Below are 24,033 nucleotides of genomic sequence, written 5' to 3' on the forward strand. Positions count from 1 at the left end.
AGACCTGCCAACATCATTGCCCTTGGTCAGGCTGGTAACAGTGTTTCAGAGTGCTAGAGTTAGAGAAGGTTGAAAAATGATCTTGGATCAGCTTTCATGGGAAAATAAAACATCTAATGTATCTCCAAGAAAACATGAAGGGAGAAATGAATGGCAGCTGGAAAGGACAATTGGCTAGAATAAACACTCATTTGTGAAAATAAAGCTTTTAATGATAAAAACCATACTTTTTCATTGTAGAAATATTCGAAAATATGGAAAATAAAAAGCATGCAGAAATCCTCTCCTGCCTCCCCATAATGGGTCTCTGTTAAACATTTTGGTGTATTTCTTTCCAGATTTCTGCCTCTCTATAAGTATACATATATACATCCGATTTTTTGTGTATTATGTGTCCACATAATTCTCTTAATAAAAATTTGATCGTAGAGTATAATACATAATGTCTATATCAGGGAAAGTTACTAAAGCTCTTGGGGCCTTGGCTTACTAATCATCTGTGAAATGGGGCTAATAGTATCTGCCATGCAGGGTTGTTGGCAGAATTCAATGCCATCACAGATGTAAAGGAGATAGCCCAGTGTTCAACAATGGCAGCTATCTTCGTCACTGATGTTACTGACAGAGCATTTTCCCCTTCGTCACTGATGTTACTGACAGAGCATAGTTCCAGGAATGTAAACTGCCTGTTTTAAACTAGCTAACAATTTAGCAACCAAAACTTTTCAAATAATAGAAAGCTAAAGTTGGGTCACACACAGTAGCTCATGCCTGTAATCCCAGTACTTTGGGAGGCTGAGGCAGGTGAATCACCTGAAGTCAGGAGTTAGAGACCAGCCTAGCCAACATGGTGAAACCCTGTGTCTACTAAAAATACAAAAATTAGCCAGGCGTGGTGGTACGCACCTGTGATTCTAGCTACTAAGGAGGCTGAGGAAGGAGAATCGCTTGAACCCGGGGAGCTGAGGTTGCAGTGAGCCGAGATTGCGCCACTGCATTCCAGCCTGGGCGACAAAGCAAGACCTTGTCTCAAAAAATAAAATAAAATAAATATTAAAAGATAAAATTGTACTACTACTTGGCAGACAAACTATATTGATCCTCCCAGCTCTACCAATCCCTGGGTATTCCTCCCTGAAGCACAGCATGAAAACCCACTGGTGAATCTCTTCCAGGGGGAACTGTGAGACAGGGTCTCACTCTGTCACCCAGACCGGAGGGCAGTGGCTCGATTGCAGCTCATGTAGCCTCTGCCTCCTGGGATCAAGTGATCCTCCCACCTCAACCACCTGTGTAGCTGGGACTACAGTTGTGTGCCACTATGGCTAGCTATTTTTTTTTTTTTTTAATTTTCTGTGTAGATGGGAATCTCATGATTTGCCCAGGCTGGTCTCAAACCCCTAGGCTCAAGTGATCCTCCTGCCTTGGCCTCCCAAAGTGCTGAGATTACAGGCATAAGCTACTGCATTCGACCTGAGGCTACCTTTTAGAGCACACATCTAGCCTATGATGTGTATTGTGGTGGGGGCAGGGTTGGGGGTGTCTCTCCCTGTGGAAGACCCTGAGACATGTCTGTGGGGAAGGGACCTATGTCTGTGAAGGCGGGTGTGTCTGCGTGGGGGTCTATTCCTGTGAGCGTACTGTGTGTCTGTGGGGAGAGGGGATGGCAGCAGGTTCAACGTGCTAAGGGGGCTGGATGTCACTCCAGGACTCTGTGTCAGGGCATGTGTGTCTCCTTTCTACCTTCTGCTTTTTCTTGCTCCCTCTCTCCCTTCCACCTTCCTCAGGTGTGTGTTTTGTTCCTTCTCCTCCCCTCTAGTTCCCCTCGTCTCCTTCCTCCTCTCTGAGCGTCAGTGTCTGCCTCTGCCCAGTCCCTCAAGCTTTCATTTGAACAACAAACACTACCGGATAGTAAACAGGGTCCTTTCAGTCCTTTCCTTGAAGATATATGGCAGTGAGAAGAAACCAAGAGCATTGGCTCAGAAGCTCAAGCACAGGGAGTTGAAGGAAAGGTCAAATCTGAGGAATGGGGCACCTAAGCACATGTGCAGGAGAGGAGAGAGGCAGCAGAAAGGGGTGTTTAATGGTACCCAAGAGAACAGAGATCTAGATGGGTCCCAGAGAATCCTCAGGAGACAGCACCCAGGCCCAGGTGAAGTCAATGGCTTTGGACAGACTGCTCTTCCTCCCTCAGGAATGGTAGGAGAGAAGAAGCAAGCAGGCAGCAAGTAACCAGCCTTGGATGAGAAGGAGGGCAGCTGTGGGAGCACAGACCCTATGTCCCCCTCTTCTCACCAGACGTAACAATGCATTCCCATCCCTGAGCCTGCTGCATGGTGGGGAGAGTGAGGGCTCAGGGGTGACTGCAGAGGAGGAGGGCAAGCTGAGGTTAGGCAGCACCACTCTCTAGCAGGTCCTCTCTGCAAAGGCTCTCAGACTTTCACCAGCAGTATCTTCCAGACAAGGAATAGATAAGAAAATGGTAGGGGTGCCTAGGGTCAGTGGCAAGGCCAGGGAAGCAAAAGACTGCAAGGAACTGGTGAAAAATCCAGGAGCAGTTCTGGCCTATGTGCCTGTGTCTTCGACACCCAATTGTTTGAGTCCCTTCTGCTGGAAACTGACTCTCATTCCTGTCTTCCAGCACTTAGTGCAGTGCCTGAGACATGGCCAGCATCGGGAAACATCTGCTCTACCGAAAAAGCTCATGACACCAGGCACAGTGGCTCATGCCTGTAATCGCAGCACTTTGGGAGGCTGAGACGGGTGAATCACAAGGTCAGGAGATCAAGACCATACTGGCTAACACAGGGAAATCCTGTCTCTACTAAAATTATAAAAAATTAGCCGGGAGTGGTCACACACGCCTGTAATCCCAGGTACTCGGGAGGCTGAGGCAGGAGAATCGCTTGCACCTGGGAGGTGGAGGTTGCAGTGAGCCAAGATTGCGCCATTGCACTCCAACGTGGGTGACAGAGCGACACTCTGTCTCAAAAAAAGAAAAAAAAGAAAGAAAGAAAAAGCTCACGAAGCCCCAAAGCAAGGAGGCCAGCAGGAAACCAGAGGGGGCTGAGTGAGCTTCAGACGGTTAATGACACAGGTGTCACCCTGCTGGGTGGCTGACATCGCTTTTCAGTCTATAAAGTGCATTAGCACATACGTTATTTTATTTCATCCTAGAAACAGTTTAAAGAACAAGTTGCAGTATTTTCAGCCCTCAACAGAGAAGAGATTCAGAGAAGCAAAGGCGCTTGCGCTAAGCTACACAGCCAGGCAGTAATGGAGCGGAGACAGGAACTCAGGTGTCCTCCTCTTAGCCCCGTCCTATTCTTGTTTGTGCTACTCCATGGCATCTCTGAGGGAGTAATCTCACTATCAATGACAAAACAGTGCAAATGCGATCTCGGTGGGAATAAGAGGAGGCCAGTAGTGTGGATTCTGAAGCCACTGAAGACAGCAGAGAATAAGATGGGAAGGGGATGTGGACATCTCAACCAACAGATGATGAAGATCCCAGAGACAAGCAGATGACAGTGACACGGCAGGGAGGAAGGTTCCTAGGGGCTGTGCTAGCAGCCAGATGACAGGGCGGAGCTCACACCAGACCATGGCGGCGTCTGGAGTCCGGGAGCAGAAGGAGCAGCCTCACTAGGGCAGAGTCCAGCATTCCCTAGAGTCTCCAATGGAAGGAGAGAGGCTGGAGACCTGGATACAGGGGAGGGGTCTGGGATGGGCTCCAGGGTTTGAAAACACTCCCTGAGGAACACAGCAAACGCGAACATTTAATGTCACATGGTGAATCTGTTATAAGGGGTTTACATCCTTATTCTTTCCTATCTGCAAACATTACTTTATTTCCTACCCACTCAAGAAGGGATGAACACAAAAATCTAGACCAGCAGTACCTGGACGTCATCATTAACTGAAAATAGTTTCCAAAATAAACCAAAGTATGAAGAGACATAGTGAAAAAATGTGGGGTTCAACCACCGATGAATCAAGAAGAAATTCAAAATTAGCCAGGATTCCATATTCCACATGGTAGAAAACATATCGCCCCTTAATCTCACAAGAGGTGGGAGAAAGGCATGAATAAGATGACTACCTTGATAAGAAAGACGTATCATAAAGAAAGAATCAGGCCCATTCACTGACTGCTATGCACGAGAGAGGGCCACTGATTTTCACATCATGGCCCTGAGTTATGTCCTTGTTATCTCCATGGCTTCTTGGGAAGAGGGTGAGCCCAGCACGTTCCAATCAGGAGTGACTGTGGAATGCCTTTAAGCTCCTTGGACAATATGGCTACCTGAGTGAACCTTTCCAGTGAGATGACGGCAAAATGGGCTGGAGATCCCAGCAAAAGTATGACTGACCTGGACTCAATCACTCTGAACCAGTGGTCAGTGTCCTATGTCACCTGTCCTTAAGCAACAGGGCTATGACCCTCAAATGGGTTCCCTTCTCCTGAAGCTCTCAATATTTGGCATGCAGTTAGTGCCTTTCCCTCTCTGTGTACCATGCCCCCTTATGGACTTCTGTTGACTTGAACTGTTTGGAGACAATGTCTTTAACTGCATTACACTAGAGAAAGAAATTATTCATGAGGAAAAGGGAACCAAATCGGTCACAAAGACAGTCTGTTTTGGTAATCTATTGAAGACAGATAGTGAGGACAATGATATGTCTGTGGGAACATTTTCTGAGCACCCACCATGAGCCAGCTTTTCTACATGGGGTCCTTTCATATGTTATCTCGTTTCATCTTTATGATTATGTATTGAACAACTTCCTTTTACAGATGAGTAAAGAAAGTCTTAAGGCCAAGTGACTTGCCCAAGATGGCAGGGCTGTCACCAAAACCTTTGTTTCTTCCTTCTACTAAAGTCTGTTTCACTGAACGGTGAAATTCTCCTCAAAGAACTTCAGACGGTTTATTGCCGTCTGGCTCCCAAACCACAGTGAGCACGAGTCTTAAGGAATGTGCCAGGGCATGGCTGAAACTTGAAGGCCTTGGAGATCTCAATTGTTTCTGTCCCCAGTTTACAATTTGTTTTAGGAAAAAACAAATAAACAAACAAACACACAACCTCTTGGTGCATTGTTTCTCCCAAACTGAGAAATGGGAAAAATGACTACCCACTCTCTTGTACTCTGTCATGACATATAAGAAAACTGGAAATGAAAGGGCCATGCAATCAGGTGGTCTTAAATCCATGCCACTTTGAAGTTAGTATTTTTATTATTATTATTATTTTTGAGACAGAGTCTCACTCTGTTGCCCAGGATGGAGTGCAGTGGCACAATTAGAGCTCACTATAGCCTCGACCTCTCTGGCTCAAATGATCCTCCCAACTCAGCCTCCTGAGTAGCTGGGACTACAGGTATGTGCCACAATGCCTGACTTTTTTTTTTTTTTTGGTACAGATGGATTCTCACTACTTTGTCCAGGCTGGATAAAGTTAGTATTTTTAATGTAGCGTCACCAACTGCATTAACAGGTGACAGCACCTAACATGCCCAGTCAGTTCAGGGCAAAGGAGAAGCAGAGAACAGGGCCAGCCACCTTACCAGCAGTAGTCCAGCAGATGTGGCGGCAGCACGGGGATGTACACGTGCTGCCAGTACATGGGGTAGAGCATCGCCGCAGACCCGTGGATGCAGGCAGTCAGCTGGAACAGAGCAAAGCAGAGATCAATGAACAAATCCAAGGGAGGAGACACCGCCATTTGATTTCAGCAATACAATTCTATAATTCTTCAACATGTTTACATGATAAGTTGAAAAGCCTGGAGAAATCATTCTAAGTTAATTCAATCACCCTAATTCAAATTTAGTAAGAGCTTTCTTTTCAAAAAATCTTTTTTTCTGATTATAAAGCTAATATAAGAAATAGAAAATTTTAAAAATGGAGAAAGGGATTAAAATAAATGCCACCACCATTGGAAGATTTAACATTGTAGGTTCTTACACACACAAGCACATATATTCCCTTTTTAAATACAATTAGGATGACTATAAAAACAGTATTCTTTTGTGTTTCTTAAAAGTGAACATTATTTGATGCCATTTTCCTTTAAATATTCTTAGAAAAAGGTATCTCTTAATGATGCTTTAAAGGCACAAATCCAGAATATTCTTTAAATATTCTTAGAAAAAATACCTTTTAACGATACTTGAATTTCCCATGCTATTAATATATTTAACTACTCTACTACCATTAAGTAATATAATCATACAGGTCAATAATTTATATCTATAGTTCCTAAATGCAGAATTCAGAGACAAAGGTTATAAATATTTCAAGGCACTTAATAAATACATATATCATAAATATGTTAGTATAATGAATAGAGGAAGGATGGAGACTCTTTATACCCCCCAGCCCCAGCCATCCACCACAATTCTGGCCTCCCTTCCCCTCACCAGCACTACTCCTTGTAGTCAAGTTAGTAGCTTTAAAATTGTATCTATTTTACTCTTATTTTTATTCTGATCAGGACTAAGGTTGAACATTTTGTCATATGTTTCTTGACTGTACTTATGTAATAGACAAATGGTCTATTCATATCCTTAGCCCACTTTAAAAATGAGTGTTAGTAATTTTTACTGGTTTATAAGCAATCACTGATGATATGCAAAGAATATCCAGCCTTTGTAATGTTTTGAAAATAATTTATACTTAATTTTCTTTGAATTTCTGGGCAAAGAGAAGGTCTAAATAATTACATAGACAAATATTTTCTTCCATGATGGTTTCTACCACTTTTATCCCAAGAAAGTCCTCTAAATTTTCCCTTAGCATTTAACTCTTCAGTCCATCTGGAATTACTTTAGGTTTAAGGACTGAGGTGAGAATTTATTTTTTCCACATAGGTAATCAATTGCTATGGCACTGTTTACTGACTAATCCTTCCTCTCCACAGTCTTTTGACTTACCCGTATTTTGTATTTTTTTTTTTCTTAAGAGCTAGAGACATCATATAATCAGTATTTTATGCTATTAAAAATTTAGGAAACAAAGATAATATAAAGGGATACAATTGCTACAAAATTCAATATAGTGAAAAGAAAGGGGGAAAAAAGCAACCTTTGGAGACATAGCTATGAAGTGACAAAGCCAACAACACATGTTTCTTTCTGTCTTTTTTTCTTTAATGTTTCTTTGGTTTCAGGGAAGCCTGTTCCCATGAGGACTTTGCTTCTTTTGGAAGCTGTTAACTGGCCTTTGCTGACAGAAGGACATTTACGTGGCAAAAGAGTGACGTGCCAAGGCCCAGTTAAAAGCATCCCAGAGGTTAGTGTAACATGAACAGCTTTAAATTGGGTATTCTGCTGATGTTTCCCAGTTGTGAGAACTGTGTGTTAAAGCCAGGGCTGCCACTCCCACCCCCGCCTGCCCTGACTCTTTCCTCCAGACCCCGTTCTTGAAGCCAGGTCCATGCCATGAACCGGATCTCATTCAGCAGGCACCCAAGAACGGTTCCCAGTGACCCCGTCAAGGTTGGCAGGTTTAACCCATTCCTTCACATTCTATTTTCATAGGTACCCATATAAAGGAGGCTGATATATGTACACACATATATATATAACATCAAAACATTAATTTTATATATATCATTAGTTTTATATATATATTATATATATTTATATATTTCATATATAAGTATATTCTGTATTTTACATACACACACACACACACACACACACACACACACACACACACACAACTAATCCCTTCAGGGCTTCTTAGAGATGAAAACTCCTTGCTGGTGTTGAGTGAGTGGAGAATGAACCAACTCTGACCTGATTCCACCCTGAAGTCAGCCTGGAGGGTTCCACTGGCCTCGGGTCTCAGCTCTTTCTGCACATCTTTAACTAGCTGCCAGAGCGCTCCTCCTCAAGTGCAGGTTCCGGCCCATCACTTCCTACTCGGAAGTCTTTGGGGGCATGCCTAGCCCTGGATGGCTCCACCAGCCCACAGTCTAGCTTTACAGCAGCCATCTGTAGCCACACTCTGTACCGTCTTCTCCAAGTCTGTCCTTGGAATACATCACTTAGATAGAGTCATGTACTCCTTTTCCTCCCCTCCCTTTCCACCTATCCCCCAAACTGGCCTGGATTTGTGCCTCTAGCAAACTCCTCCCTCAGGTCTCTGTGTAAGTACTTCCTCTTCAAAGTCTTCCCTGGCTCCTTGTGAATAGGCACCAATTATTATTATTATTATTATTATTATTATTATTATTATTATTATTATTGAGACAGGGTCTCACTCTGTCACCCAGGCTGGAGTGCAGTGGTACAATTTCAGCTCACTACAGTCTCCGCCTCCCGGTTCAAGCAATTCTCCTGTCTCAGCCTTTTGAGTAGCTGTGACTACAGGTGTGTGCCACCACGCCTGGCTAATTTTTGTATATTTTGTAGAGACAGGTTTTCGCCATGTTGGCCAGGCTGGTCTCAAACTCCTGACCTCAAGTGACTCACCCACCTTGGCCTCCCAAAATCTTGGGATTACAGGCATGAGCCACTGCATCCAACCCACAGGCACCCATTATTAATTGGACCATAACTGGCTGCATGTTTGTCTCCTGACTGTAAAGTACAGGAAGATCCTGTCTTCACCTCCATGTTCTCAGTGGCCCAGAATACACAACACACACACATGCACTAGTTAATGGGATGTGTCCTGAATAAAGAAATTATTTTTTCTTAGAATATACTCACAATACAAAGACAGTTTAGTAGTTTGGCTTTTATCAGTAGCATACCAACATTCCCGTGAGTCTCACAGAATAAGGTACATGACTCAAAGTCTAAAACAGGCTGGGCGCGGTGGCTCACGCCTGTGATGCCAGCTCTTTGGGAGGCTGAGGTGGGCAGATCACTTGAGGTCAGGAGTTCAAGACCAGCCTGGTCAACATGGCGAAACCCCGTCTCTACTAAAAATACAGAAAAATAGCCAGGCATGGTGGCACATGCCTATAGTCCCAGCTACTTGGGAGGCTGAGGCAGGAGAATTGCTTGAATCCAGGAGGTGGAGGTTGCCAGTGAGTTGAGATCGCACCACTACACTCCAGCCTGGGCAACAGAGCGAGACTCTGTCCCCCAAAAAAGAGAGACAGAAAAAAATGTCTAAAACAAAAACAGCAAGCTTAGAAACACAAGCATGGCACTTTTGGAAAACCAAGTCATTCATTCATCCATTCGCCCATTCAATCGTGTGCCTCCTTTCTAACTCCACAACATATAAATAAATAAATAAAAGCACCTCAAAATCTATAAGGTCCCATACAAATGAAGGTAACATCATCACATGAATTAATTTGTGATTCTCTTTGAAAAAGTCATTTAATAGAATGAACCTGGTTAAGCCAGAACTTGATTATGTGACTCTTTTTAGGTTAAACTGGTTTGGGTCAAAAGCCTATTTCAACTGATAAAGTAGCAGAGATCTCATCTTCAGATAATGTTCTTTTCATGTCTTTTTAACCTCAAAAGCAAACCTACCAACCTCAATGCCAAGACTTTAAAATTACTTATCCTTCTTAAAAAAAAAAAAAAAATCAAACTTTTAAGGTGCTTGATCATTTCATTAGTGGGTTTTCTAAGGGCCAAATCTCTGCAATTGGGGTAAAATGCATTACTCATTTGATTAAGAAACAAACAAAACAGGGAATTATATGGCTCTTTTCCAAAATACTAAATGACACAAACTATATGCATCATTACTTAAGGACAGTCACTTGATTATAAGAAAAGTCTTACTATATATCTATACTCAATCAGAAATAATGCACTCTGTTTTGTAAAGTATCGCTTGCCGCTTATTTTTAAAATAATTCTAAACCCTGTTTCTAAAAATAAAAGTCCTAAAGGCCTATGTTCATTCCTTACAGAATACAAACTTTAAAAGTAATGAAAGTATGTAATTTGGTGTGTAGTCAACAAAGGGGTATTGTGAATATATAATTGAAGTGCAAGTTGAAGAAAATGATTCTATCAAAATCTCACTCAGTGGGAGAATGGAAAGATAGTATGTGTAAAATTTGCCCAAAGTCATTAGTCACAATGAATATTCATCAGAAGCCAATTATCAATCTCATTTAATGACACCCCAAAAGATTTTGCCCTGAAGCAGCTGAATAGTCTAAGACTCCAGACAAAACTAGACAAATTATACAGCCAACAGCCAGTCTAGCCAGGACACAGACTGTAAAGTAAACCACTGGTGGATTTTGGGATGCACTTCAGCAAATTCTGTCCTCAATTAAAGGTGCACAAGGTCATTTATATCTCAGAGCTTTCTATATGGCTCTGTTAGTTTTCTTTGAGGCAAAGGGAGATGAGGAGAAGGCAGTGGGGGTAGAACATGAATGGAGAATGATCAATGACGGAGTTGGGCAAATCACAAGGACACCTTTTTTTTTTTTTTCAGTCATTTCTCAGAGATAAAGCCCAGATTGTCACAGTCTTAGATTCCAATGCCTCTGCAGAATCCTAATAGCAGCTCTGCAACTTAACATGAAATAAAAATAAGAATGCCCCCTCAAAAGACAAAACCACAATATGTGTAGGTACCAGGTTGGGGTTTAGACCCTTGCAAAGTATTATTTTAAAGGAAAGTGTGTGTGTGTGTGTGTGTGTGTGTGTGTGTGTGTGTGTGTGTGTTGATACACAAATACACTCATCACCACATTTCACAGATAAGGAAACAGTTTCAGAGGTGAAATAACTTCCCCAAGGCCACATCAACAGTAAGTGACAGAACTGGGACTCACATCCAGGTCTGTCAGAATATAACGGCCACTGTGTTTCCACAATGCATAATAAATTCAAAAAGTATTCACATGCATACCCTGTGCCATCCACGGTGCGGAGGACTCTGAAATAGATGAGGTATTGTCCCTGTTGACATTGTTAAATGACACAGATATGTATTTGCCTTGCTGCTAGATGTCCAAATGTCTGGGACAAAATACCAATGACAGAAAATAATCATTTTTAAAACAAACACAGATCCGATCATTTCCTGGGGATGAGTTACATTTAACTAAGGTGTTGTAGTGTCTTTAATCCACAGGAAATTCTAGACAATGAAGTAATTATTATTACTCAAAGAGAAAGGTTTACATTCCATTTTGAGTACCTATATCTGACAGGCTGGCTTGAAAGTGTTGGAAAGTCTTGCTTTTTGTCATGTTCCCTTTCAAATACTTGCTTGGAGTCTTCTTCTAACTTTTTGACCTGGGCAAGCCACTTCCTTTCCTAGGTCTCAATTTGTCCTGTATGTAAAACAAGAGACTAGGCTACAAGATTTCTGTGTTCCTTTCCAGCTTTGACAACTCACAATTCTAGAGGAATTGCTATCCTTTGATGTGAAGAAGGCTCCTTCTCTGTCCCCAGTTTACCTTCTTCAGCTGCACTAAGCCGAAGCAAATCAGGGTCTGTCTTTAAGCTGGTCTTGCTTTCTCATCTCTGTAGCTCCAGGGCCCAACTGGAATTCATGAGCTATGTAGGAACCACTACCTTTCAGTTACCCCATCTCCATCACCGGACCAGGGCACAGCCCTCTTCCTTACTTGGCCCCTGATACTCTGAATAACTCAGAGGTAGATGACCTCAGGCGACCAGGAATACAAGGGCTATGGATATGAGCTCGTCAAGGACCAAGACCACATCGGACTCCATCTTTTTTTTTTCTTTTTTCTGAGATGGAGTCTTGCTCTGTCACCCAGACTGGAGTGCAGTGGTGCGACCTCGGCTCACTGCAACATCCGCCTCCCAGGTTCCAGCGATTCTCCTGCCTCAGCCTCCTGAGTAGCTGAGATTACAGGCACCCACTACCACACCCAATTAATGTTTGTGTTTTTAGCAGAGACGGAGTTTCGCCAAATTGGTCAGGCTGATCTCGAACTCTTGACCTCAGGTGATCCCGCCCTCCTTGGTCTCCCAAATATTCCTCTTCTTACCTCTTACTATGCTCGACACAGAGTTGGTGCTGAGTAAATGTTTGGGGGAATGGAGAATGCCTCCAGATTCATACCATGAGGAAGAATAGGCAAGATTACCAGACAGCTTTTTTTTTTTAAAGACAGAGTTTCACTCTTGTTGCCCAGGCTGGAGTGCAATGGTATAATCTCGGTTCACTACAACCTCTGCCTCCCAGGTTCAAGTGATTCTCCTGCCTCAGCCTCCCGAGTAGCTGGGATTACAGGTATGCACCAACATGCCCGGCTAATTTTTTGTATTTTTAGTAAAGACAGGGTTTCTCCATGTCAGGCTGGTCTCGAACTCCTGACCTCATGTGATCCGCCCGCCTCCCAAAGTGCTGGGATTATAGACATTTAACAAATTGCAATTGCCTAATAGACCACAACTAGAGGCTGTACATTTTTGAAAAAGTATTAAGATTCCAAGCTCTAAAAGCTGGCAGAGGAAGAAAATCAGATGGTCACAGTCATTCTTTCCATCCTAGAATTCAAAAGGTTAAATAATCAAACCAACACCTGCTTCACAGGGTTAGAGGCATTTGGATTTCCCCTCTGAACCTAAACAAAGAGAAATGAATAAAATGATAAATATAGAAAGGATACCAGATTACTGACTTTAAAGGGAGGTCATTCTTAAGTTTGTTCATTTTGACCATGGATCATCTTATTTAGAAGAGTTGTAAAAAATGCTGTGTGTCTTGGGAAGTTGTTCCCTTTCTCAGTTTGAGAACTTGATTCTTTTATTTAATTATAAACCATCTTCGTAGGTATCATGGTGTCATGATTCAAACACTGCTGTGGTTTTTGTTTGTTTTGATTATGATTTATTCTCAAATGACAAATCCTCTCTAAAATCATCAAAATGTTTTAAGCAAAATCTGCAGGGACTCTGTGAAGTTAACCTATTTCAACCCTTCCATGGGTATGAGAAAAACCTTTAATTATAAAGGGTTCAGCTATGTTCAAATTGTAGTTACTGTATTTAGTGGGGGAGGAATAGGCTTTCAAGAAACTATCAAAGATACTCTAGCAGAAAGGCAGCTTAGAACATCTCAGAAATCAAAGAACCTTCAGCTAGTCTAGACAGATGCCGGACATGTGAGTAGAAGGAAAGAGCAAACAGTGTCTCGCTTTTCTTAGCAGCTGAAATGCAGGGCTTCTTTTTAGGGGGTAATGGGAACAATCGTTCTTCCAGTAGTTTTATTTTCAATTTGGTGGAACTCATCTTACTTTTTCCTTCTCCATTATTTTTTGGGAAAGGGAAGGAATAAAAACACACACACACACACAAACAACAACAAAAAAAACACCCAACAAGGAGTGAAGGAAAGCATCTTCCCCCAACAGCAATATCACCTAGTCAGGAGAAAGCTTACACAGGCAATCAACCGCCTGCTTAATCACTTCTCTCCATTTTTTTTTTTAAAGCTATCTACTAGAGTAATTAGAGTAAGTTATTAACCGGGGCAACGAGCTTTCGTGCCAAGATTTGACACTTTACAACATCAAAGCAACTAAAACTGCCAGAGAAAAGCTTTAGCTACCAAAGCAGAGGCAGAAAACTATGGTGTGGTAAACTACACTGTAAATAAGCCCACAGCACCGTGAGTGAGGAAAGAGCTTTCTTTTCATCTTTAAGATGAAAAAGAAAAAGGCAAGGTTACATGAGGGACTGATAACAATTTATTCAATATAGGGACAGTTAACGTGCTGCCATTCTTCCACGCCATATCTGTGACAGACATTACTAACCGATCACAGAGTCGGGGTGTGGCCCAGAATCCTTCCTCATATGCACTTTTTTTGGTTATACAGAATCTCGTTCTGCCACCCAGGCTGGCGTTGCAGTGGTGCAATCACGGCTCACTGCAACCTCTGCCTCCCGGGTTCAAGTGATTCTCCTGCCTCAGCCTCCTGAGTAGCTGGGCACAATGCCACCACACCCAGCTAGTTTTTGTAGTTTTAGTAGAGATGGAGATTCACCATGTTGGCCAAGCTGGTCTCGATCTCCTGACCTCAAGTGATCTGCCCACCTCGGCCTCCCACAGTGCTGAGATTACAGGTGTGAGCTACCACGCCCAGCCTCACATGCACCTTTGATCAATGGATCAAAGTGGGCACTCAAGAAGAAATTGATTTGACACCTCAAATCTAGTATAAGTGGGTATTTCTATTTCTTTGACAATATAAATCATAATTTATGTTTAGCTAATGGATCTATACTATTGCTTTAATAAGGAATCATACTTTTAAAAAGAAAGCATAACTGAATATGGAATCATGAGTACCTATCTGTCAGGCATCCACACATAAAGAAACTACGGAACCTTCAGGTGGTGAGTTACTAAATTTGCATAAGTAGTAAAAAAAGAAAAAGAAAAGGGACTGTTTCCTGTTGTTTTCTTTGGCAAATCTAACCTTAGAAAGTGACTGTAGGCTGCAGGTGGTAGCTCACGCCTGTAATCCTAGCACTTCGGGAGGCCAAGGCACGTGGATCACTTGAGGTCAGGAGTTTGAGACCAGCCTGGCCAACAGAGTGACACCTTTTCTCTACCAAAAAATAAAAAAATTAGCTGGGTGTGGTGATGCGCACCTGTAGTCCCAGCTACTTGGGAGACTGAGGCATGAGTATCACTTGAACCCGAGAGACGGATGTTGCAGTCAGTGGAGATCATGCCATTGTATTCCAGCCTGGGCAACACAGTGAGACTCTGTCCCAAAGAAAACCAAAAAAAAAAAACTCAGAAGAAAGATTCAAGCCATAAAACAGCCACCATCAGCTGGGCGTGGTGGCTCACGCCTACAGTTCCCAGCACTTTGGAAGGCTGAAGCGGGCAGATCACCTGAGGTAGGGAGTTTGAGACCAGCCTGACCAACATGGAGATACCCCGTCTCTACTAAAAATACAAAATCAGCTGGGCGTGGTGGCACATGCCTGTAATCCCAGCTACTCAGGAGGCTGAGGCAGGAGAATCACTTGAACCCGGGAGGTAGAGGTTGTGGTGAGCCAAGATCGCTCCACTGCACTCCAGCCTGGGTGACAAGAATGAAACTCCATCTCAAAAAAACAAAACAAAACAACAACAACAAAAAACAGGCCACCATCATGACCACTGAATTCACATTACTATCTGCCAGTCACTGAGAACAATGCTTCACATATATCTAACTCATTTAATTTTCATAACAGCCCTATAAGGTAGGTAGCATTATTGTCCCCATTTTATAGATGAGGAAACTAAGGCTCCTGGGTGTTGAGGAACTTGTGTAAGGTCACAGCTATCGGCAGAACTAGGATGTGAACCTAGGGAAGTTGAGCTCTGGATTCTGTGCTCTCAGCTCCCAGGAAACTGCTTCTGTGTTCTGATCTATATTAATCCGACAATTACTGAGTATCCACTATGTGCACATGCCATGCCCTCAAGCAATTTAAAATAGAGAGAGAAAGATCAAAATGCAAACAATCAACTTCCACACAAAAGCATTATGAAAGAGGTGCTATAATAGAGGTTCAAGTGTGTTAGCATATAAAGAATCATTAATTCTGCCTGGGGCAAGAATCAGGCCTGCTTCACAGAGACAGAGACATCAGAGCCCTGAAGGTTGAAGACAAGAAGCTGCTAGTCCTCTTCCCTGCTAGAGGCCAGTCAGGGGGAAAGGGTGGGTCAAGCAAACACAGCAGCTTCTCAGGCCACTCAAGCTCTGTGAGGACTTGAATGAGAAATGACAATTTATTCAACGACTAAATGACTAGTGAGAAGTGGTCCGGATGCAAAACTTCATGGGAGTTGCTGTGACTATTCTGTTTTGCTTGGATTCACTCCCTATCCGCTATCACAGTGATCCTAACATTCAGAACTCTCCCAGGATCTTTATCGCTCTCCTTGTTTCTGAAAGTCAAATCGGGGTTTATGGCCTGCAAGGATGAGATTCAGCCTCAAGTAACATTTACAGAGTGAACAGTGTACCCAGTGCTGGGCTCTGTGCTTTCATGTCTGGATGGTCACTGGATCTTTTTAACCACCTTGAGGTAGGTGTGAATACTATCCCCATTTTCACAGAAGAAGACAGAGGGACTCAGAGAGGTCAAGTAACTTGCCCAAGGCCATATGGCTAGAAAGTGGCACAGGGAGGATTAAGTACAAGGCAGAGGCAGAAGTGGAACAAAGCCATCCTGACTTGCAGTCTGATACTCTCTCCTCCACTCCTGCTGTCTTTTTTCTTGGGAAAAGATACCTCCAGCAGGGCTGTCTGACACATCTAGCTGGTAGACTCTGAAGCTATCAAGATAGCAGAAAAGAACAAATGTGAACGTGCTCCGTGTCTGCACTGACCCATGATTGCATGGTCTAACCTCATAACATACTACCTTGGTTCACCAAAGTGACCACACTTTCAGTCTGCAGAAACAACACGGGAAATTATGAGTCCTTGCTCCCAGTATCATAAGCACCCAGTAGGTGCTCAAATTTCTTTTATGACTGTCATGTCTGCCAAAATGGGTGCCATTTAGGGCTTTTTAAGTAGATTATGATGCCAAAGACTTAAATATTATCCATTAAAATTTTGATTCATAAGAGTCACACAAGAAGCTATCAGTCCTACAATCTAAGAAAGATACAATTTATTTCACGACTTGATCGCATTACTAAAACAATGAAATTTTCTGCCATGGCAGAAATGGGATGAATTTAATGAAATGGCAAAAAAAAAAAAAAAAAAGAAAAAGAAACATCACCTGTTTGCACACATGCACCCCAAATTACACTGGCGGACTGCATTGGTATTCCGTAAAATTACTGAGAGCCTGAACAGATTATACTTAGCTATGGCCCTTTTCTAGACTAGCCAAGGCCCCAATCAAAGCTCTCCCAAAGAGAATATGGAAACAAAGAGCTTTTTAAGTGCCAGTCGGTATGCATAAACATCTTCTAAATGAACTTGATCAGTCTCTATTATGTCGTGTCCACATGAAAATGAGTCTAACGATGCAAAATAACAGCCACCAAAGAATAAATATTGTTTTTGTCTTACAGAACCGTCTATTCACTGGTTCCAAATCAGGCTGTGTATCAATCATCCAGGGAACCTTAAAAAATACACATTCCATGGTTCCATACGAGACTCTGTGAACCAGAATGTCTAGAGATGGTGCCCAAGAACCTGCATTTTAACAAGTTTTCTGGGTGGTTCTAACATAATGCTAATCCGTGGATCAGAACTGGGGAATCACTGACAATCTGAATCCTGTGCCTCATCCAAAGCAGGTGCTTGATGTTTGTTGAAGCAATGGGAGAAGAGGCAGGAGAGGAAGGTAGGAGCTAGCAGAGAGACCATGGCTGGTTGAAGTCACATCAAAGTGTCACAAATTAACCTGTTGAAATTCTATATTATATTACAGAGTCTCTATGGTATCTCAAGGTTCTTCATTCCAATTAGAGTTTAACATGAATAAGAGAAAACCAATTCACACATAATTAAATGAAGAATACAGTTCAACAAGCAATTAATTATCTATACATTTTAAAGTCAGAGAATGCCCGCATAAGTAAAACCCACCAATCTCTCCTATTTTCTGTCCATGGAAGTTCCCTTAAGTTTTTAATATTCTCTGGACCACAAAAAAATTGTATATAACGGAGATTAGAGAGGCTGTGTTACTTGGAAGTTTGGCTGCGAAGCCTCTATTCCATGCCACTTCATTATAATTTCTTAAGGATTTCCCTCTTCACCAAAAGGATTAGTTTTCTTCTCACTTCTTTGCATACTCTTCTCAGGTGGTTAGTGTGAACCAGGTTACTCTCTCTCTTTTTTAACATATAGAAGATAAACAAAATGTTCAATTTATTTTATTTTTTAAATAGAACACTAAATTTGGTCTTAGAATTCTCTGTTTGGTAAGTTTCCAGTTACAAGGTCTTGGCTTCCCTTGAGCACAGTTTGAAACAAAATAATGCAGTTTGTTCCTACGGCTGGAACATGCAGAGTGGAGTGTGCAGGCAAAGAGGCCTTGGCTCTGCTCCAGGATTTCAAACCTCCTTCAACTGCCACTCTCATCTCTGCTTCAAGGGCGGCAGATAAGCAAACAGGATTAGTGTTTTCTAGTCCAGAAGAGCTAGGAAAGTTTTGCACACATCATTCAGGTGCCCAGCTCATCAAACAGGCTGGCATCGACATGACAAGGTGGCGTTCATCAGGAAAGTAGCAAAAATGAAGCCAAATATGAAAAGCTGCCCAGTCCACAAACTGGCCCTTTCTTAGGGCTCAAGACCAGATGGTGCTCAGACAATGGATGCTGTCAGTGGGAGTGGTGGGACAGGACTGGGGCAAGGCTGGAAAAGTCTCCATGTACATCTCCTAAGGGCCAGACTGTGTGCTGGTGGGGAGATGGAAGTTTCACCCACCACTCCTCAGGCCACAGGGTACCCGGTCCTGCCCAGCTCCCACATGCCCGGGGACTAATTTTTGTTGACGCAATTAGGAAGAAACTAACAGGGAGAGGGTGCCAGTTTATTTTTTTTCTTCCCTAAATGAGGTACCATCAGAAAAGTAATAATGGTTTTCGGTTATGGGTGTGGAGGCTAATTAGGTCGTGGTCTTGCCACTATACAATATTTCCTTCTGAAAAGCATCCACTGGATAAAACAAACAGATGTTTCTTAGGAAAGCAAATATGCCTTTGTCATTATTTAACTGGATATTCTTAGTTGTCCAAATCTCTTTCAGTATCCCTAAATTATAAAGGGGGCGATTAGGACCAAGATACACTGCTGGAAGGAATTGCAACTTATGAACCCTGGAAGGTTCTTTATTCTTTATTGTATAGGACAAAGATACATAGCTGCAATATATGAACGCTGAAACCACAGTGAGTTAGAGAAGATACGCCCCAGGGCTCCACCAAAGCCATGCTCATGGTAGTAGAAGGGTGCAGGAGCTGCTGGGAGACAGCCAAGTTTAAGAAGGCATGGGCAGAGTGAATGGAATCTGAAGTGTTTAAGGAAATGGAGCTTTGGCTAACAGACTGGGTGTGTCAATGGGAATTCACAGATCTCCCTCCTGTTTCCTGGTGCCTAGAGTAGTGTCAGGCATACAGACAGGGCTTGCTGACTCTGAAGTGAAAAGCTTAGGTGTGACAATCAGGCAGAGGTTCTTTATATTATTTTAGATCCATGGCCAACAGGGTCATGCTAAGAATATGTCTCCGAGTACAAGTGTCACAGGGAACTCATGACAGTGGAGAGTTACCAAGAAGGTAGTATGAGGTGGCAAGGACGCTGGCGTGGTTTTCATTCCATCTTTGCTGCCCATCTTAGACAAGGCACATCAGCTTTTGGGGGTGCTAACATTCCCATCTGCAAAGGGAGAAGAAATCCCACAAGCTCCTAGGGTTGTTGCAAGAATGAATGAAAAAAATGATCACATACGTGATTAGCATAGTGCCTGGCACATAGGAAGGGGGTGGCTCAAAAGGTTAACTTTAAAAGAACTTTAAAAGGGGCGGGGAGAACTGGGGGGCTCCCATATAAAGTACTGAGTATGAATCTACTTAAGGATATTCTTACACATTTATTCTGTGAATGCTCTTTGGTGGTCTTGGAGCTTTACAAGCTACAAAAAACAAACAAACAAAGAAGCAAAACTCTAAGTACTATATAATCAGGTCTTATTTTTTACCCAAACCAATAGCAAACAGCTCCACTAGTTACCTTATCCACCAGATATGGCTCAGGGTATCTTTTTGGCTCTTTATAAGAATTTTCAAGTTCCTTTAGTGGGGTGGCTATTCCTAACAACATGCCTCTGGCTCTTGTGACAGTTCCCACACAAGGGACTGGAAAATGGTATAAGTAATGGCATCCAACAGACATAACCTGGTTCCCAGGCATGCACTTCAAAGGGGATAAGATTAGTTTGTGTGTAATCCCTGGATGTTTCTCCCTTTCCAGAAGCCAAAGCCTCCTTCCCCTGATACTGCATCATAATGACCTATATTCATGGCCATCTCTCCTACTGACTAGGACATGACCTTGGGCAAGTTATTCCCACCTTTCCAAATGGACTGGCTGTTCTGTAAAATGGGAATAATATCTATCTTCTAGGAATGCTGATGGAATTGTATTATCTCTATTAAGATCTTTGACCTACTTGCTCTCCATAGAGTTCCAAAAAGCAGTATGAATTAAACTCAGATATGAAAATATGGAAGAAAAATGGGGCCTTTGTGCTACAGGGAATCACACTGAAGTATTTACATTAGAGAACAAGATTTAGTTAAGCCTTCCCTATTTATCATTTATAAAGGAAAACAATCAATATACATTAACTGAGCAAAGAGAACAAAAACTTACATTTTTCTTATACAGAATATCACAGTGTTATTGACCGAGAAACCCTGAAATGCATATTACCTGCCTCTGAACTAAATATTGTTAGGTTTGTCTCTATTGATACAATCATTTTTATAGAAGACAGCACTCGAGTGCTTTTATCTTTCATGTGCTTGGTGGCTCTGAGGAGCATTAAGGCTCCATCTTATCAAACACAATTGAGAAAAATGTGGTTTGTCAAGTATTGCAGGCCACATCACGATCTGTCAAGAGAGGGTCCTCAAAAAATCTCAGGCTGAGATGGCCTTTGCATTTCCCCCTCCACACTGGCCCCCATCTAAAAGATAATAAAAAGCCAGTCTTAAGGAAATAAAAGGCAACAATTGGAAAACTTTCAAATTCTGAATTTGAAGAGGCCTAAAGGCGTGAATACAACAGAAGTCTGCTCAGCTACGTCATTCCCAAACTCTGCAGAACCGCTGAGGATGCTGCCAACTGCACATGAGATACAAGGAGAACCCCAACTCCTCCAGAGAGGCTTCCACCAGCAATCCGTAAAACTTCCCACCCAGTTAAGAATCAACTCTTTAAGAAAAGCCTTTTAAAAGTCAAAGTAATACATATTCATAGCTTTCAAAACAAAACAAAAGGTAGTCAAGGCTTATCATGAAAAACAACAGTCCACTTCACAATTCTCCTTACACCCTTCACTCAAAGTAATCACACTCAACACAGGATTTATCTCCTGATTTCTAAATCATCAATTCTTGGTTTCACATTTTCAACATTAAGACTTGGACTCTGCCTTCCCTTTGAGAATGAACTGTTATCCTCTCAGAGGCCAGTCACCCCACTTATCCCATTGACTTCATTCCACAAATATTTATCATGGTGTTACCACAGGCACTGAGGACACAGCAGTGAACGAAATGGGCAACAATCCTTGTCTTCATGAAGTTTATATCCCAGTAGGGTAGGCCCTTAATAAACTGGACATTAAATTTTATTTCCCATTATAGAATATATTAATTTATTATAAATGCCTGCACAGGCTACATACCAGGCTCTGTTCCGAGAGCTATGCAAGTATTAACTCATTTTAATTTTACTTCAGAGGAGGTCACTGGTGACTGGAAAAAGACACTAAAACAAGTCCACCTGTTTTAGTGGACGGGTGGGGACTGAATCCTAATGAAAGACTGAGGAGAGAATGAGACAAGAGGAATTAGTGAATAGGCAACTCTCTTGAGGAATTCTGTTCTGAAAGGGAGACTAGAAATGGGATAAAGGGGATATGGGTCAAGAAGGTTTTGTTTTGAAGTCTGGGAGCTTCCATAGCATGTTGGCATGCTCATAAGAATGTGCTAGGAGAGAAGAGAAAATAATAATGGATGCAGGAGAGAAGAGCTTGCTTACTGCTGGAGCAATTTCTTTGAAGGAAACCACAGTGTCGCCTTTACTGTTGGCATTCCGAGGCCATCATCTAAAACTGCAATCCTTGCCACTCTCCACTCCCCATCCTCTCTCTTCGGCTTTATTTTAGTACTTAACCATTTAGTACTTAACCATTCCTGTGAGGAAACCATTACCTAAAACCATTACCTAAAATGTAGTACTTAACCATTACCTAAAATCCTTAGTACTTAACCATTTCCTACTGTATGAGATAATTAACTCCTCTGGCTTATCGAGGACCTATGATACTAGAATGCAAGCTTCATGAGGACAGGGATTGTCGCCTGTTTTGTTCACTGCTGTATCCCCAGTGCCTATGGCAACCTCACGATAAATATTTGCAGCATGAAGCAAGCTGGACAAGCAAAGTGGCCTCAGAGAGGACAGGAGGTTCATCCGCAAAGGGAAGGCACAGTCCAGGAGTACAGGCCCCAGGAGGCTGAGCAATGTGGTGTGGGCTCCTGGTACTCTCTCCTGAGGGCTTCCATTAGATAGGGATAGAATTCTAGGTTAGAAATCATTTTCCCTTAGAAGGTCAAGACACTGCTTCACTGTCTTCTGGTTTCCAGAACTGCCACTGCCCAATCTCAGGCAATGTTGATTCTTAATCTTTGTACAAGAACTGCTTTGTCTCTATCTCTGATATTCTAAAATTTCATGAAAAAGGAGCTTTGTACCTTCTTTTTAGGCCTCTAAAAATTTTTGAAATATATTAAGTATGTATGTCATATAAACAACTTTTAAAGAAAAAAAAAATGTAAGAACCCCAAACCTATCACCTGGCTCAGGGGTCAGCAAACTACAGCGAAAAGGCATAGCCTGGCCTGCTGCCTGTTTTTGGCAATAAAGCTTTGCTGGCACACAATCACACACATTAGTTTAACTCTGGTCAACTACAAGGTCGGAGCCCAGCAGTGGCAACAAAGATCATATGACCTGCAAAGGCATATTTATTATTTGGCCCTTTATAGCAAAATGTGTTGGTTCCTCACCTGGCTTAAGACAGAAAGCAAAACTTTTGATGTCCGTTGCATGACCCTTCCCAAACCAGTCTTTTCTCTTCCTGTGAGGAAACCATTACCTAAATTTTGTGTTAACTATTTCTTTTTACCTTTGTAGTTTGTGTGAATCCCAAACAAGATACCATTTAGTTTTTCTAGCTTGAACTTTATATTAATGAAATCATACTGTACAGTATATCCTTGTGCAACCCAGTTCCTCACTCAGCTTCTACATTAGAATCATAATCATATTGACAGTACAGTTCATTTCATTGATCCGATCGATATTCCACTGTGTGACTACACCACAGTCTATCAGTTCTCTTGGTAGTCATGAGAACTATTTCCAGGATTTAAATAAAACCCAAAAAAAGCCCCTGTGAACATTTTTGTACATGTATCCCACCATACATGACCAAGGGGTTTGTGTATACACATAAAATTCCACCTAGGAGTAGAATTGCTGAGTGATGGGCATACGTAAATAGTTTTGTAGCACATACCTTTCAAACAGTAGTAAACGACATTCTCTAATACATTTCCAATATAACACCCGGCTTTGTCAGCCACCAAATTTTTTGCAAACCTAGGGTTTCACTGTTGGTTTTGATTGTTTTTTTAAGAGACAAGGTCTCACTCTGTTGTCCAGGCTGGAGTGAAGTGGTATGATCATAGCTTACTGCAAAGCCATGATCCTGGGCTCAACTGATCTTCCCGCCTCAGCATCCCAAGTAGCTAGGAGTACAGGCACATTCTACCACGCTGATTTTTAATTTTCTTTGTAGAGACAGGGCTCTCACTATGTTGCCCAGGCTGGTCTTGAACTCCTGGCCTTAAGCAATCCTGCCACCTTGGCCTCCCAAAATGTTGGGATTACAGGTGTAAGTCACTGTGCCCAGCCATAATCACTGTAGTTTTAATGTGCTTTTTGATGATTACTAATGTGATTGACTATCTTTCCATATAGATGTTGGCCATTTGTATTTCTTCTGTGAAATGCTAATTCATGCCTTTTGCCAATTTTTCTATTGACAGGTTTGTCTTTTTTAATTGTCATAGTTCTGTACTTATTTCCTATACTAATTTTCTGTCAGTTTTTCTATACGGCAAATCTCAGCTTGTGACTTTTCAGTCATTTTCACAGAAAAGTATCTTTTAATGAATAAAAGTTCACAATTTTAATATTTTATTTTATACAATGTATATTTTGGACCATCTTTAAATAAGCCTTTCTCTACTCCAAAGATCATCAAGGAGTAT

The 24,033-nt window shown here is 42.1% G+C and overlaps 1 protein-coding gene across 13 annotated transcripts in view; it reads right to left on the reverse strand.

Annotated features, from left to right (window-relative positions):
• The window catches only part of DENND1A (DENN domain containing 1A), a 544,832-nt gene that overhangs the window by 241,974 nt on the left and 278,825 nt on the right, over positions 1-24,033 (reverse strand). For all 13 annotated transcript variants that reach the window (XR_638101.3, XM_031654873.1, XM_031654868.1 and 10 more), the window contains one exon: positions 5,569-5,669. Coding sequence is in view for 12 of the 13 variants with exons in the window: in XM_031654873.1 (XP_031510733.1) it covers positions 5,569-5,669 (101 nt within the window). In the remaining variant the exon portion in view is untranslated. The remainder of the gene's footprint in view (positions 1-5,568; positions 5,670-24,033) is intronic.

Source organism: Papio anubis, chromosome 13 (genome assembly GCF_008728515.1).
Source record: "Papio anubis isolate 15944 chromosome 13, Panubis1.0, whole genome shotgun sequence".
In the NCBI taxonomy this organism is placed as follows: Eukaryota; Metazoa; Chordata; class Mammalia; order Primates; family Cercopithecidae; genus Papio; species Papio anubis.